The sequence below is a fragment of the Neophocaena asiaeorientalis genome, unplaced genomic scaffold, assembly GCF_003031525.2.
Source record: "Neophocaena asiaeorientalis asiaeorientalis breed wild unplaced genomic scaffold, Neophocaena_asiaeorientalis_V1.1 scaffold548, whole genome shotgun sequence".
NCBI classification, from domain to species: Eukaryota; Metazoa; Chordata; class Mammalia; order Artiodactyla; family Phocoenidae; genus Neophocaena; species Neophocaena asiaeorientalis.
This window is the reverse complement of record NW_020172009.1, coordinates 366,912-384,896: the sequence shown is the minus strand read 5'-3', so window position 1 is coordinate 384,896 and position 17,985 is coordinate 366,912. Positions and strand designations below refer to the sequence as shown.

The 17,985-nt window shown below is 41.4% G+C and overlaps 1 protein-coding gene across 1 annotated transcript in view; it reads left to right on the top strand.

Moving 5' to 3' along the window:
• Positions 1-17,985, top strand: part of CCDC69 (coiled-coil domain containing 69) — a 48,085-nt gene that overhangs the window by 24,867 nt on the left and 5,233 nt on the right. The window contains exons 3-5 of the mRNA XM_024750276.1: positions 4,536-4,605; positions 7,639-7,745; positions 8,250-8,337. Coding sequence (XP_024606044.1) covers positions 4,536-4,605; positions 7,639-7,745; positions 8,250-8,337 — 265 coding nt within the window. The remainder of the gene's footprint in view (positions 1-4,535; positions 4,606-7,638; positions 7,746-8,249; positions 8,338-17,985) is intronic.

Below are 17,985 nucleotides of genomic sequence, written 5' to 3'. Positions count from 1 at the left end.
TCTAGAACTGGGCCTGGGAGCTGTGTTAAGCAAGGACTTCAGGTGGTTCTAATACAGGAGACCCTCTATTAGGCCTGGAAATTCCTAGAAATATTGTTCTGGGCATCATAACAGATACTGGGGCAAATCCAAAGTCGATTTCAAAAATGGTCCCTGTCCTCAGGGAGCCCCTTGGACTAGCAGAAGTACAGGTAACTGGGTAGCTACTCATATAGGTGTCTGAACAGGCCCTGGAGCGTAGCACTGATAGGAGCTAACTCAGCCCTGGGGAGAGACCAAGTAGAAATAATATATGAGCGGGGCCTGGAGGCCTGAGAAATTATTGACCATGTGTCATGCTGGGATGGTCTTGAACACACGGTTGTGCATCTTGCGGCCAGGAGCACAGTAGGTTGTTTTGGTTTGGTTTTGGCCTAGCAAATTGGTCAACATGAAAAAAAACATTTTTAATTAAAGAAAAAAAAAAGACACTAGTCCATGTAGACAAGGTTGTAGTGAAAGTGGCCTTCTGTGTGTTATTAGTGGGTGAGTTAATTGATAGAATTTTCTGGAGAGTAGAGCCAGTAATTTTATTTTATTATTATTTAATCTTATATATATATATTTAAAATTTTTAATTTATTTTTGGCTGCATTGGGTCTTCATTGCTGCACGCGGGCTTTCTGTAGTTGAGGCAAGCGGGGGCTACTCTTCATTGCGGTGCCTGGGCTTCTCATTGTGGTGACTTCTCTTGTTGCAGAGCACAGGCAGAGCCAGTAATTTTAGATGTGTGAAAAATTTTATAAATCAGTATGTTCTCTAAAGCATGATTTGGAAATTAAAAAATGGAAATAATGTATATATTCAACAGTGGATTTTATTTTTCGGCTGTGGCATGTGGGATCTTAGTTCCCCAGCCAGGGATCGAACCTGTGCTCCCTGCATTGGGAGCGTGGAGTCTTAACCACTGGACCACCAGGGAAGTCCCTCAACTTTTTTTCCCTCAATGTGAAAAAAAAAAAGATGTGGATTTTTTTTTCACATCTGGATTTATGTTTATTCACATGTGGGAGGGAATAACATTTTACAGTTAGATCACAAATATCAGAAAGCTACTCAAAGTGGGAGCTTCATAGAAATGTTAGAGAGTGGAAGGAGATACATGAAGGCATTATTTTTTTTAAAAAGCAAATTCTTTGCGGTCAACATATTCTTGCAAACTATTTTGAAAATGAAACACTCAATTAGATATTGAGTAATATTAATGATTTAAAACCAGTGGAGGTTGTATGGATTAAAAAACCATTCAGCTGTGGTTTATTGATTAAATGATTAAATTCACCTGTAAGGATGTCATACTCAAGTCATTAAAATTAATATATTTACAGAATATTTAATGCCATGTAGTAAATGCTCATATTTGAAAAAGTAAGATGTAAGAAAGTATATATAATATTCCCATAATGAATAAATATGTATTATTTATTACCACTATAATTGGAAAAAGATGTTTACCAATATTTAAATATTAAGAAAATGGAGAGAACAGTAGAGTGAGGACAGATTATGAGTCTTGAATGTCATTCTGAAGGAGTTATTCTGGGGGCAGGGGTGCCATCAGGATCTGGAGACTCAAGCACAAGGCCATGTCCTGCCTAAGGTCTGGAAGCTGTTAGTGGAGAAGAGTTTTCCACCTTCTGTGGTGGTTATTTGGGAGAAGACAGTTTCTCATGAGCTTTATGAACTTTTTTCAGGCAACCTGAGGCCAACGGCAGCCCAGAAGATCTAGGAAAGCACTGTGCGTCTTTGCTCTTGCCGTGCTTTTCAAACATAATGTGATAACTGTCATAATGCCATGTTTGAGATCTTAGAATATGCCAGACGTTATAGGTGCCTTATCTCATCTAATCCTTAAAATAACCTCCTGAGGAAACCAAGGCTTGGAGAGGCCATGTAGTCACACGGTGTTGGATTTAGTATTTGAATCCAGATCTGGGTGATTTTAGACTCCCACAGTTCTTAACCATACTGTTCTGGTCTCTACTGTTCTGAGACCTTGTTCTTATGCTGATTTTGACATCGAGGTCCCGTTAGACAGTGTCTTACCTCCCCAGCTCCAGTTTCCTCCCTTGTAATAACCCTTGCCTCTCAGTGCGGTTGAGAGGATCTGAAATCAGACACTCAGAGTTTGAACGCCATGGGCGTCGTTGGGTGAAACTAAGACCTCCTCACCTCCACTTCACAAAGGAGGAAGTGGGAGTCCGGAGGAGGAAGGAGACTTGTCCAAATTTGTGGAAAAGCCAAGACTGGAATTCTGGAAATCTCACTCTCATAAAAACGTTGACCAGATTAGTGTAACCAGTGGTGGCAACAGGGACAAGACAACCGTTGATGTTTATCTCCCTCCTTCCTCCGGCCCAGGGTGGAGAGGCTGCCTCCTGTCATTTCCCCAGAATCCTGTGTTGACAGCTTGTGCCTGGGCCAGGCGTCCCCTCTCCCATGGGCAGGAGGGCGGAGACTTCACAGGGTGGGTGGAGGGAGGGTGACAGGCGTGCCAGCCACTGAGCAGATGTGGGGACCAGGGCCTGGGGGAAGCACTGTGCCTTGCTCAGTTTGCCGGGATTTCACGCAGCACCAGGCCCTGTGCCAGGCACTGTGGGGCAGGAGCAGAATGTTCTAGAAGCCTTCCCTTCTCTTCCTTCCTCAACCGGAAGTATGCTTTCTAGCAGCATTTCATTCATTCTCAAGTTCAGGAAATTGTTAATAATTTTTATTTTAGTAATCTATTATTACAGAAAAAAGTAAAGCTTTTCCTTTACAATGATAATTCACAATTGAATGCTTTCGTAGCCTTTTCACAGGCTGACTTATTGAAGTGATTTTGAAAATGGGGCCTAGGCACTTTCCTGGTGGCGCAGTGGTTAAGAATCCGCCTGCCAATGCAGGGGTCACGGGTTTGAGCCCCGGTCTGGGAAAATCCCACATGCTGTGGAGCAACTAAGCCTATGCACCACAACTACTGAAGCCCGCGCACCTAGAGCCCGTGCTCTGCAACAAGAGAAGCCACTGCAATGAGAAGCCCGCACGCTGCAACAAAGAGTAGCCCCCACTCACCGCAACCAGAGAAAGCCCGCGTGCAGCAACGAAGACCCAATACAGCCAAAAATAAATAAATTTTAATTAATAAAAATAAAATGGGGCCTAGAATATCTTTTTTTTTTAAATCAGAACACTTTTTCAAGGTATAGTTGAGAAGTAACGTATTAATTTCAGGTGTACAACCCAAGGATTCAATATTTATATACATTGTGAAATGATCACAATAAGTCTAGCTAACATCCTAGAGCATTTTGAAAAGTATACAAAATAGCTTAAATTTTTTTTCTACCCCAGATCCTGGTCCAGTGGCCAGTGCCAGACTTTGACCAACTTTTCACCTCTCTGGGGTGAAATGAGAAAATTAAAGGTGTGAATGTGTGTGTAACGTTGAGTAAGATGTTACTTCACCTTTCCTGGAAGAACTGTCTTGAGCTTTCCTTAATATACTTTGGAAGGTTAAAATGTCTTCTGTTTTATGAAATGATAGTGATAGTCTGCAAATAATTTTTGTCAGCATCCTTTCTTGTCAACCCATATCAATTCTCCTATTTCAAAATATTATTTATGGAAACTGAAATCTGGGAGCCACTGACACTGCCTTGTGGTACAGAAGGCCCTTTTGCCTCAGTTCTCTCCTATGATCAGATTCAACCCACACTGGCCAAGGTTGGTTAAAGTGCCCACTAGGTATGGCTCAAATACTTGACTCTGCCAGTTGTCCCCTGATTTACCTTGATGGACTCCTCACCTGCCTTAGCCTTGTCATCTTTAAATTGGGGGGCATTCGAATTTCCCAGAGTCCTTCTAAAGATTACCGGAGATAGTATAGATAAGACAGCATAGTGCCTGGTACATCCTGGCTGCAGTATCTCACCCCCATCTGTCACGTTAAGTAACGCTGTCTCCTTATAGTTGGGGAAACAGCCCTTCTAGCAGAGAAGAAGCATAGTAAAACATGGCTCGAACTTTGATGCTCTGCTTTCAATACAGGGAAGTTGGCTGGAAGTTGTGGTAGCCACAAGCCCCGAGAGGGAAGGGGAATTGTCTCTGAACTGGGAGTTAGGAAGTTTTAGGACACCTAAAGGCCATAACTGGGGTGAGGGTAATAGCAGAAGGTCTGGCCAAGTCCCTAGAGAAGGAAGATAAGGGCAGAGAGGGGCCCATGGTTGGTGGCCAAGCCAAATCACAAGAATCTAAGGAGAGACCAACCAGCATCAAACTCCCCATCGAGGGTTTCCCTGGCCAAGATGAGAAATTCTGCTCTGAGAACCCTTTCCCCACAGAGGGAGTGCTGCCTCGGTATGGTGAGGAAGGAAGCTAAGTGAACTGGGCCTAGAGCCGGGTTTGGCACGACTGGAATTCCTGTCTTGCCTTTAGAAGAATCTTACCATAGCATCCATCCTCACACTGACCTCCTACCTTCTCCTTCTTCCTCATTGTTGTCTCATCTCTTCCAGAGGTGCCAAGGACCAGATCAGCCTCCCAAACCAGAGCTGCAGGAACTGGGTCCCCTCAATGGTGACACAGGTGAGTAGGCAGCCCTGTAAATGCCCTCCCTGACATCTATGAGATTTCCTACTTTATAATCAACAGACATGATATGGCTATTTAATTATCTCACAAGATTTTACTTAGGTTACATTAATAGGAGTATCATGTCTTAAATCAGGGAGGTGATAGTTCTTCCCTGTTCCCGACTATTCATACCACACCTGGAGTGCTGAGTTTATTTCTGGAAAATACATTTTCAGAGGAATCCAGAACAATTGGAGAGAGTACAATGGAGAAAGATGAGGCTGGTGAGGAATCTGGAAACCATGTCTTGAAGGAACAGTTAAAGAAACAGAGGATGTTGCAATAAAACACAACAGTTCTCTCCAAGTGACTGAAGTGCCCTCATGGAGAAGAAAGATGAGGCTTGTTCAGTGACCCAGAGATCAGTACTAGGGCCTCAATGTAGCAGAAACAGGCTGGCAGAATTCAGTTCAATCTCAAAGGATTTTTCGTGTGGTTGTTGGTTTAACATCATCAGAGGTACTTCATAATAGGATGAGCTCTCCATCTCTGAAAGTGTTTCATTAACACCTGGAGGCTGTCAGGGATATTGTAGATGAAGTTCAAGTACCAGATAAGCAACTGGGTCAGAATTCAGAGGTTCTCCAATCTGAATGTACATAAGAATTACCTGGGGTGGGTGATTTTCAAAAGTACAGATTCTGGGGCCTCACCACAGGCCAACTAAATAAGGATCTCTGGGAGCGGGGCTGAAGACTCTGCATTGTTAGTGATGATAAATCTTTTTAATAAGCTTCTCCCCAGTTGGGGCCAGTCTGGTACTGCTGACCAACGTTTGGGACCCCGAGCCAGATGATTTATGAGAGCTGATCATGACCACTGCCTCCACCCAGGACCCAGGGCTCAGACTTCCTATCTGATGGACTGACCACAGCCTGTTTCCTCACATTTCTCGTCATATCTTGTACCCAACCTGGCCTATGAAGTTCTGTAGTAATATTACTACTACATTTCCTTTTATTTATTTATGGCTGTGTTGGGTCTTCATTGCTGCTCACGGGCTTTCTCTAGTTGCAGTGAGCAGGGGCTACTCTTCGACGCAGTGAGCTGGCTTCTCATTGCAATGGCCTCTCTCGTTTCAGATCACGGGCTCTAGGTGCGCAGGCTTCAGTAGTTGTGGCACGTGGGCTCAGTAGTTGTGGCTCGCAGGCCCTAGAGCACAGGCTCAGTAGTTGTGGTGCACACGGACTTTGTTGCTCCGTGGCACGTGGGATCTTCCCGGACCAGGGATCGAACCCGTGTCCCCTGCATTGGCAGGAGGATTCTTAACCACTGTGCCACCAGCGAAGTCCCTATTACTACTACATTTATAATAATGCTAACAATGCTAGTATTAGCCTCCAATGCTTGTCATGAACACTGAGGAATATTTAGAGAACATTTAGTGAACAATGAAGAGTACTTACTGAGCACCTCCAAATGCCTGGCACTACACTTAGTGCTTTTTAAAATTCATTCGTTGTGATTTTTAGATTCTACATATAAGTGGTAACATACAGTATTGGTCTTTCTCTGACTTAGTGCACTAAGCATAATACCCTCTAGGTCCATCCATGTTGTTGCAAATGGCAGAATTTCATTCTTTTTTATGGCTGAGTAATACTCCTTTACATGTATATACTGCATCTACTTTATCCATTCATGTGTTGATGGACACTTAGGTTGCTTCCACGTGTTGGCTATTGTACAATTACTGCTTTTTATGCATAAGCTGGTAGAACAAGGTGGTAGTTCAGAACGTTTGCTGTGGAATCACATCGTGTAGGTTCACAGTCCTTTATCCCGATTGTGAACTGGGTAATCTTGCGTAGGTTGCATGATTTCTTTGTCCCTCAGTTCCCTCATCCGTGACATGGGGATAATCACAGTGCCCACCACTCTGGGTGGTTGTGAGGATTCAGTGAGTAATACCTGTGAGATACTTGGAACAGAGTTGGGCGTGTTTCTGAGCATGGTAAGCGCTCTTTATTGTTTACCTGCTGTTGTTATTTTTATCGCCCTTGTTTTCTGACTTAACTATCTCAATAGCCCCCATGAGGTAGGTATTATCATTATCCTGATTTAATTGAAGCCCCGAGAGGGTGGGTCCCTGCCTTAGGTGAGACCCAGAGCCTGTTGGACTCAGAGTGGCATCACCAGGCCTGTTTGGGGGTTTCCTGTTTGCGTCTCCTCACTGTTCACAGCAGCCTCTCTGCCCCCCGCTTCGGGGGATGCTGAAGGTGAGGGGTCACACACTCAGACACAGGGCCCAGCAGGTAACGTGTGTGACCAGGTGGCCCCTTACACGCGTCCTCTGTGAGCAAAGGGCAGAGCCACATCCTGGACGGAGGGGAAGGCAGCTGCCCCTCAGCCCAGCTCCTGCTTTGACACTAAGGCACACACCGCCACTTCTTTGGCTTCTTCAAGATAAGTTGGAAATCTGTCGTATTAAGTAAAATCTGCCCAGTTATTAAGCATCAGCCACTATTTGTTTTTAATTTAGATATTGGGTAGAGCAGCGTCCCCAACCTTTTTGGTACCAGGGACCGTTTTCGGGGAAGACAGTTTTTCCAAGGACTGGGGCATGACGGGGGCGGGGGGGATGGTTTTGAGATCACTCAAGTGCATTACTTCTACTGTGCATTTTATTTCTATTATTATTACATCAGCTCCGTTTCCGATCATCGGGCATTAGATCCCGGCGGTTGGGGACCCCTGGGGTAGAGCAAATAGCACCTTTATGGGCTGAACATGTCCCGTGAGTTACCGGCTCTGCTATAGATCCCAGGGGCAAAATGAGACCCCTGGCTTCTGCACTTTATGAAGGAGGGTCTCCAAAGCCAGGGAGATTTAAGGAGCTGCCTCTGGAGGTTGATCCCCGAGCTGAGACCATTCTTGAGGAGGAGACAGGCTCCCCAGCCCTTAGCTTGAGCCTCATACACCCTCTCTGCTGGGCCTGGTCCCAGCCTCTGCTCTGTGATTGTTTTTTTCCTCCCTCACCTATAGCCACAACTGTCCATCTCTGTGCATCTGAGGAGGCTGGGCAGCACCAGAAGGCTCTCACCAGAATTCTCCAGCAACACGAAGAGGACAAGAAGAAATGGGCACAGAAGGTAAGGCCTAGCCCCTCTCTTTTCCTCCTGCTCTGCTGACCATGTTAAATCCCAGAGTGAGGCCATCTTTTGTTCTTATTGTTGGTGTAAGTATCTCCTACTTGTTTTGCCGGGAAGAGAGTCCTTTATCTGTTGAACAAATATTTGTAACTGCTGGCATATAATTCATTATATTCATTCTATGCAATAAAAGGTGGGGAAACACTAACATAACAAAGGGCTTCCTGCCCTCAGTGGCATCAGGATTAGAAGATTCCAAAATCCCTTTCCACCTGGTAAATCTCTGGGAACCCCCTTCTAAGCCCTAAAGAGGGCAAAGTCAGCCACACCTGCTATGTCTTGGCGGCCTTGTGCCCTCTCTGCGCACATGTCATTCCCATCACTCCGATCAGCGGGTAGGACTCTGATCACCAACCTCCAAAAGGCTCCAGTGTCGGTAAGTGAATAAGTGAGGCTGCCCTGAACCTACTCAATCTCATCCTGCTCTGGACCCTCCGCCCGCAGGTGGAGAAGGAGAGGGAACTAGAGCTTGGAGAGAAACTGAATGAACAGCGAAGAGTCCTGGAGGGAGAGCACGCGGAGGCCCTGAGAGGTAAGGACAAGATGCACTTGGGAGGGTGTGGAACGGACTCCTTCTGTTCCTCCAGCTGAGTTCACACGGGACTCCCACTGTCCCCTCCCTCCCAGCTCTGGTCCATAAGCAGTTGGTCACTTCAGGGCTGGAGTTTGCAGCGTCCTTCGACTTGTCCTTTCAGGCATGTAAAATCTGACCCCATCCTTTGTTTTACCTTAGTTGAGAGGTGGTTTTCCTTTCCATTTTAAAAGCAATTTGTATTCATTACAGGAAATTTGGAAAACCTTGACAAATAGGAGAATTTAAAAATATCTGTTTTCCTTCCCCACAATGATGACGGTTCTTACAATTTATGGTTAGGTTGATTCTTTTTTTCAAGTAACTTTCTTTCCTTTTACATGTGATGTGCTCATCAAAGAAAATTTAGAATGTATGGATTAAACAAAAAGATCTTACAGCATAATGGTTGGATCTCAGACTCTGCAAATGGTCTCTGGGTTTGAATCCCAGCTTCACCATTTACCAGCTGTGTAACCTTGAAGACGTGAGTTAACCCTTGTTCATAGGGTCTTTATGAGAATCAAACAATTTAATTTATAGTTAGTTAGATAGATAGATAGGTAGATGAAGGAATCTAGAACAGTCCCTGATAGTTCACAAGATACTTAGCAAGTATTTATTAGTATATTTTTATTACTGAGAAAATTTAAATTGTGTATAATTCCACCCAGAACTAATCACTGCTACCCCTTTGATATAGATCCCTTTTACTTCTTTTGTGTGTATTTACCTAGAATATATATCTGTGTGCACACACACACTTTGGGGGGAGGAGATAAATGGATTTTTTCACTTTGAACTGTATTAACATCTTGTCATTAAACTCCTGTAGCACAGTTTTAGTAACTACGTAGCATTCCAGTGTGTACCCTCGTTCATTTAACTGAGCCCCTCTGGTTAGGCATTTCGGCAGTTTCAAACTTTTGCCATTGTTTATAATAGCAGTGATTCTTACACAGTGAACCTCATTTTGTAAAATCTTTGCCACACTCATGATTTTATCATTAGAATAACATCCTAGTAGGGTTGGTATGGCAAAGTTTATGTACATATATCTTTTAGTTTGGTAAAATACACATAAGATTTACCATTAGTGACATTTACTCCATTCACAGTGCCCTGCAACCATCACCACTGTCCACTTCCAGAGCTCTCTCATCCTAAAGGCAAACCCCATACCCACTAAGCAGTCACTCCTAAACCCCACCCTCACCCTTCCAACCCCCCAGCAACTATCAGTCTGCTCTGAATCTCATGGCTGTGCCACCGCGGACACTCATGTAAATGGAATCATACAACCCCTACATCTGGCTTCCTTCACCCAGCATAACATTTCCAAGGCTCATCCATGCCGCAGTGTGCATTTGCACTCCATTCCTTTTTCTCCCCCCATTTTAAAAATTATTCCATCCCTTCTTGTGGCTGAATAATATTCCATTGCCTGGGCACCCCACACTCTCTTATCCATTCACCAGTTGATGGGTACCTAGGCTATGAACCAGTGCCACCAGTACAAGCACCTGCTTGAACACCTGCTTTCAGTTCCCCTGGGTGTACGCTTAGGAGCAGAACTGCTGGGTCACATGGTAATTCTATGCTTAACTTTTTGAGAAACCACCAAACTGTTTTCCACAGTGGCTGCACCACTTTTCAGTTCCAACATCATTGCACAAGGGTTCCAATTGCACCACATCCTTGCCAACACTTGTTAGTTTCCATTGTTGTTGCTATTATTATTATTGCCATCCTAGTGAGTGCAAAGTGGTATCTCATCATGGTTTTGATTTGCATCTCCCTAATGACTAATTTTTCTGAGCATCTTTTCATGTGCATGTTGGCCATTTGTATAGCTTCTTCGGGGAAGGTTATCTAGATTTTTTTTTTTTCTGCTGTACGCGGGCCTCTCACTGTTGTGGCCTCTCCCGTTGCAGAGCACAGGCTCCAGACGCGCAGGCTCAGCGGCCATGGCTCACGGGCCCAGCCGCTCCGCGGCATTTGGGATCCTCCCGGACCGGGGCCCAAACCCATGTCCCCTGCATCGGCAGGCGGACTCTCAACCACTGCGCCACCAGGGAAGCCCTATCTAGATTTTTGATACTATTGAAATTGACCTTGAAAATGTTAAGCCAATTTTTCTTTAATCATCAGTACTTGTATGACTTTCCCCCAGAGTTATTTATCTTTTTAAAAACACAGTTAAGATTATTTTATATGTAAAATTTTACATCTTGTTCTTTTTATTTAACATTGTATCAAACATGTTTCCAAGTAATTCTTCTGCTACTAAAATGTAAAATCTAGACCACTGCATACATGGTTTTCCTTATTTCCTGTGAGTCTAGACATATAGATTTTTAACTGTTGTAAGTAACACTGCACTACACGTGTTTTGCGTAAAGATGTGCCCACATTTTACATTATATCCTTAGATTCCCAGAAATGGAATAACTAGAACAGAGGTCTGAACAATTTTAAGAATCTTGAAACATATTGCAACATTAGCGCAATTTTGAAATAGAATTGAAGCCCTTGCCCTGGGAATTTGAAGGGTTGCATTTTAATACTAATACACCCCGTGAAACTGGGTCTGTCACTGGACCTTAGTTCACTTTCTGTATCTCTAAACCCTACCTTGAATCTCCTTTCAGTATGTGTATCTCTAAAATCTTCCTTCCCTCCCTCTCAAGGCTATTATGGGAAAAGAACTTTCTTCTCCAAGCAGAGCATTGCTTTGATATTAATTTTAGCATTGTAAATATATTGATAAGAAAATTTTCCTACGTAACAACCCCAGAGGGGAAGGGACTGCCTGTCTCGAGTTCTTCCCATCAGTCAGAATTCTTTCATAGTTACTTTCAAATTGCTTGGCACCAATTAGGTGCTGCCTAAGTGTGTATTAAATGAGTGACTAAAAGCACAGCATGGGGGAAGTATAACTGGGAGAGGCTAGTGGTGGTTATTCACATTTGATAACCTTGTTGTCTTTTATTTTCTATTTTTGTTTTTATTTTTTATTATACATTAAAATTGACTTTCTGATATACAGTTTCATAAACTTTAACACATGTGTAGATTCGTACAACCATCACCATAATCCAATATAGAACAGTTCCATCACCCCCAAAACACTCTCTCAGGCTGCCCATTTGTATTCACATCTTCTCCCACCCCAACCCCTGACAACCACTGATCTGTTCTCCACCACTATGGTTTTGTCTTTTTGAGGCTGTTAGAGAAACAATATAATTTTTAACATTGTCTTCTTTCCCTCATCATGATTGCTTTGAGAGTCATCCAAGTGGCTGGGTGTATCAATAGTACCTTCTTTTTCATGGCTGAGTTGTGATCTAGTGTTCACTCATCCCCTTGTCCCTGGGGGGACAGGTCGTTTCCAACTTGAGGCAATTATGAATAGAGCTCTTCTAAACATTTGTGTACAGGTCTCTGTGTGTTCTTAAGTTTCTTGGGTAAACACTTAGGAGTGGAATGGATATCATAAATGTATGTTCAGCTTTATGACACATGACTAAACTGCTTTCCTAAGGGACCATCATTTTACATTCCCATCAGCGATGGATGAGTTCCACTGTTCCTTTTCACCAACACTTGTCAATACTTTTTATTTTTTGCTGTTCTAATGAATAAGCAGTGATGACTCACTGTGGGTGTTATTTGCATTTCAGTAATGACTAATCATGTAGAACATCGCTTCTTGTGTTTATTTGCTGTCTGTATAACTTCTTTGGTAAACTGTTCAAATCCTTTGCCCATTTTAATTAGCTTGTTTGTTCTTACTGTAGTCTTCTGCCCATTTTTGGATTGGGTTGTTTGTTTTTTTGTTATTGAGCTGCTTGTAAATCTTGGAGATTAATCTTTGTCAGTTGCTTCATTTGCAAATATTTTCTCCTATTCTGAGGGTTGTCTTTTGGTTTTGTTTATGGTTTCCTATGCTGTGGAAAAGCTTTTAAGTTTCATTAGGTCCCATTTGTTTTTATTTCCATTTCTCTAGGAAGTGGGTCAAAAAGGATCTTGCTGTGATTTATGTCATAGAGTGTTCTGCCTACGTTTTCCTCTAAGAGTTTGATAGTGTCTGGCCTTACATTTAGGTCTTTAATTCATTTTGAGTTTATTTTTGTGTATGGTGTTAGGGAGTGTTCTAATTTCATAAACATTTGTGTACAGGTCTCTGTGTGTTCTTCTAAATTTGTGTTCTTTAAATTCTTCTAAACATTTGTGTACATGTCTCTGTGTGTTCTTTAGTTTCTTGGGTAAACACCTAGGAGTGGAATGGATATCATAAATGTATGTTCAGTTTTATGAGAAATGACTAAACTGCTTTCCTAAGGGACCATCATTTTACATTCCCATCAGCGATGGATGAGTTCCACTGTTCCTTTTCACCAACACTTGTCAATATTTTTTATTTTTTGCTGTTCTAATAAACAAGCATGGTGACTCACTGTGGGTGTAATTTGCATTTCAGTAATGACTAATCATGTAGAACATCTCTTCATGTGTTTATTTGCTGTCTGTATAACCTCTTTGGTAAAATGCCTGTTCAAATCCTTTGCCCATTTTAAGTAGCTTGTTTGTTCTTACTGTAGAGTTTTGAGAGAGATTTATATATTTTGGATACAAGTCCTCTGTATTTGCAAAATATTTTCTCCTAGTCTGTGTGGGTGTTTTGGTTTTGTTTTGTTTTCTTTTCTTTTTCATTCTCTTAATGGCTTTCACAAAGCAAAGCTTTAACTTTGATAAATTCCAAAGTTATTTTTTCTTTTATCAATTATGCTTTTGGTGTCATATCTAAGAACTCTTTGATGAACTCTAGGTAACAAAGATCTTCTATGTTTTCTCCCAAAAGCTATATGGTTTTAAGTTTTACATTTAGGTCTATGATCCATATAATCATGTGATTTTTCTTTATACTGTCAACATGGTAGATTGCATTGATTTGAGTTTTCAAATTTTGGACTTGTGTTACAAAACCCCACTTGGTCTTTTTATATATTGCTGAATTTGATTTGCTAATATTTTACTGAAGATGTTTGTTTCTATGTTCATAAGGGCTACCGGTCTGTAGTTTTTTCTTGTACCATCTGTCTGGTTTTAGTATCAGGGTAAAGCTTGCCTCGTGGAATGAGTTGGGAAATGCTCCTTCCTCTTCTATCGCTAAAAGAGATTGTATAGAGTTGGTACTTTATCATTTTTAAATATTCAGTAGAATTTGTCAGAGAAACCTAAAGATTTAAACAGATACTTGACCAAAGAGGATATACAGACAGCAAATAAACACAAGAAAAGATGGGCTTGGACATTTCCTTTCCAGAAAGTATTTAAGTACAGATTTAACTTCAATAGTTAGAGGAATGTCCAGGTTATGTATTTTTTCTTGGATGAGTTTTGGAAGTTTGTAGTTTTTCAGTAATTGGTACTCTTTATCTAAGTTGTCAAGTTTATGTGCGTAGGAATTGTTCATAGTGGTCCCTTAGTATTGTTTTAAATATCTTCTGTATCTATAATGCTATCCCAAGTTTCTGTAGTTGGTAATCTGTGCATTTAATTTTTTTTCTCTGTCAGTCTTGCTTGAGGTTTATCAATTTTATTAATCCTTTCCAAGAATCAGCTTTCGGTTCCATTGATTTCTTTTTCCTATTTTTCTATTTTCAATCTCACTGACTTCTCTTTTTATTTCCTTCCTCCTGCTTGCTTGCTTTGTATCTAGTTAGCTCTTTTTTTTTCTAGTTTCTTAAACTAGAAGTTTATTGATTTGAGACCTATCTCCTTTTCTAACATAAGCACTTGGTGCTATAAATTTCCCCCTCAGCACTGCATTATCTGCATCCTACAAATTGATGTTTTATATTTTTATTTTTGTTCAGTCCAAAATATATTCAGGGGAGATTACCTTGAGACTTCCTCTTTGGCTCACTGAATATTTAGAAGTGTATTTCCTTCCAAGTGTTTGGACATTTTCTAGTTCTCTTTACTGGTTTCCAGTTTGATTCCATTATGGTCAGAGAACACAGTTTGTATTTCATTTCTTTTATAATATTTTTCAGCTTGTTTTATGATTCAGGATATGGTCTATCTTGTGAAAGTTTCATGTGCACTTGGAAAGAATGTGTATTGAGTATTTTATAAATGAATCAATTAAAACAAGTCACTGACAGTATTGTTCAGTTTATATTTTTACTGTCTGTCTATCTTTTCTATCAAATACTGAGGAGTGTTGACGTCTTCAACTGTAATTCTGTATTTGTTTCTCCTTTCAGTTCTGTCAGTTTTTGCTTCATGTAATTTGAAGAATGACTGTTCATGTATAAATATTTAAGGTTTGTTATGTCTTCCTGGAGAATGGACCCCTTTATCATGATGTAGTGTACATCTTCATCCCTGAGAATCTACCGTATTCTTTTTTTTTTTAATTTAATTATTTTTTGGTGGTGCCAGGTCTTAGTCGCAGCAGGAGGGCTCTTTAGTTGTGGCTCACCAGCTCCTTAGTTGCAGCTCGCAGGCTCCTTAGTTGCAGCATGCATGTAAGATCTAGTTCCCTGACCAGGGATCGAACCCGCATCCCCTGCAGTGGGAGGTGGATTCTTAACCACTGCACCACCAGGGAAGTCCCGAGAATCTTCCTTATTCTTAAATGTTTCTTTTCCATTCTTATTTTTAACCCACCTATGACATATTTAACGTAGGTTTTTGTAGGGACCCTGGTGGTCCAGTGGTTACAACTCTGTGCTTTCACAGCTGAGGGCATGGGTTCGATCCCTGGTCGGGGAACTAAGATCCTGTGAGCCTCACAGCACGGCCAAAAACAAACAAAAAAAGTAGGTGTTATATCATGTCAATAGCACATAGTTGGGGTTTCTTTTATTTGGAGTGTTTAGGCAGTTTAATGTTGTTATTGATATGGATGTTGTTTTGGTGTTTGTCTTCTGTTTGTTCTGTTTTTTATCCTCTATTTTCCCTTCCCTGCTTTCTTCTGGAGTATCTGAACATTTTTTAGTATTCATTTTTAACTTACCTATTCTCTCTCTCTTTTTTTTTTAGATGTTGGGGGTAGGAGTTTATTAATTAATTAATTTTTGCTGTGTTGGGTCTTCGTTTCTGTGCGACGGCTTTCCGTAGTTGTGGCAAGCGGGGACACTCTTCGTCGCAGTGCGCGGGCCTCTCACTATCGCGGCCTCTCTTGTTGCGGAGCACAGGCTCCAGGCAGGCTCAGTAGTTGTGGCTTACAGGCCTAGTTGCTCCGCGGCATGTGGGATCCTCCCAGACCAGGGCTTGAACCCGTGTCCCCTGCATTAGCAGGCAGATTCTCAACCAATTTGCCACCAGGGAAGCCCCCCTATTCTCTTTTACTGTATCTCTTTGTGTATGTATATATGTGTGTATGTGTATATATGTATTAGTGATTGCACTAAGAATTACAATATGTGTAACAGTCCACTTAGAATTAATATCTTACCAGTTCAAGTGGAATGTACAAACCTTATCATCATTTAGGTCTATCATCTCTCCTTTTTGTTGTACTTAGTCTTATGTATTACATCTGCATACACTGAATACCCCGTCAGACAATGTTATAATTTTTGCTTTTACCCATCATATTTTAAAGAGCTCAAAGGAAAAAGAATAGTCTATTACATTTACCCAGCTGTTTACCAGTTCTGTTGTTCTTCCTAAATTCCTGAAGTTTCAAGTTGCCCTCTGGTACCATTTGCCTTCTATTTAAAGAAATTCCTTGAGCAGTTCTTTTAGAGCAGGTCCATTGGTGATGAATTTTTAGTGTTTCTTCATCTAGAATGTATTTATTTCACCTTCCTTCCTGAAGGATATTTTTACTGAAGATAGGATTCTTGATTTACGGTTCTTTCATTTCAGCAGTTTTAAAATGTTCTTATGCCTTCTAGTCTCTAAGCTTTCTAATGAGAAATCCATAACTCATTCAAACTTACTTCTTCTATGTAGTGCACCATTTTTCTTTGATTCTGTTCCAGATTTTTTATTAGTTTTTTTTAACACCTTTATTGGAGTACAATTGCTTTACAATGGTGTGTTAGTTTCTGCTTTATAACAAAGTGAATCAGCTATACATATACATATATCCCCATATCTCCTCCCTCTTGCATCTCCCTCCCACCCTCCCTATTCCACTCTAGGTGGACACAAAGTACTAAGCTGAGCTCCCTGTGCTATGCAGCTGTTTCCCATTAGCTATCTGTTTTACATTTGGTAGTATATATATGTCCATGCCACTCTCTCGCTTTGTCCCACCTTCCCCTTCCCCCTCCTCAAGTCCATTCTCTACATCTGCGTCTTTATTTCTGTCCTGCCCCTAGGTTCTTCATAACCTTTTTTTTTACATTCCATATATATGTGTTAGCATACGGTATTTGTTTTTCTCTTTGACTTACTTCACTCTGTATGAGTCTCTAGGTCCATCCACCTTGCTACAAATAACTCAATTTCGTTTCTTTTTATGGCTGATTGTTATTCGTTTTTAAAAATGATACGTCTGAGTGTGGATTTCGTTGGGTTTACTTTGATGTTCAGTGAGCATCTTTAATCTGTAGGATTATGTTTTGCCAAATTTGGGAAGCATTCAACCATTCCTTCCTATAGTTTTTCTGCGCCACATCCTTTCTGAGTCTTTGACTCAAATGTCAGATATCCTGGGATTATCTTTTGGGTTCCTGAGGCTCTGTCCATTTTTTTCCAATATTTTTTCACTTTCTTTCAGATTGGGTAATTTCTATTGATCTTCAAAAGTTCACTAGCTCTTTTTTATGTCATTTCTGTTCTTCTATTGAGCCCACCAAGTGAGTTTTTTACTTCATTTTTTGGTTGTAAAATTCCCTCCTTTTTTTTTTTTTAAGAAGATGTTGGGGGTAGGAGTTTATTAATTTATTTATTTATTTTTGGCTGTGTTGGGTCTTTGTTTCTGTGTGAGGGCTTTCTCTAGTTGTGACAAGCGGGGGCCACTCTTCATCGCGGTGCGCGGGCCTCTCACTATCGCGGCCTCTCTTGTTGCGGAGCACAGGCTCCAGACGCGCAGGCTCAGTAGTTGTGGCTCACGGGCCTAGTTGCTCCGCGGCATGTGGGATCCTCCCAGACCAGGGCTCGAACCCGTGTCCCCTGCATTAACAGGCAGACTCTCAACCACTGCGCCACCAGGGAAGCCCCCTCCTAGTTTTAATGATTGATTACACTTTCTAGTCTTCCATCGTTTTGAAGAGTGTTCACCCTTATTTCAGAGCATTTGTATAGTGGCTTCCTTAAAGTCCCTTAATAATTCCAACATCTGTGGCACCTCACTGTTGGCATCTGTTGAATGTCTTTTCTCAGGAGGATTGAGATTTTCCCACTTCTTTGTATGCTGAGTATTGAGAAGTGCAAGCTGAGCAACTTTGTATTGCATTCTGGAGACATTGGATGTTTGAATACATCAGATTCTGGGTCTTGTTTAAATTAAATGTACTGGTTGAGTGGTACTTTGAATTCTGATCTTCTTGCCCAGTCTGCCTGCTACCGTTTACCTTTCAGAGTCTGAAAATAGTTGTTCCATTCATTCTGTCCTGGTTTTTTTTTTTTTTTTTTTTT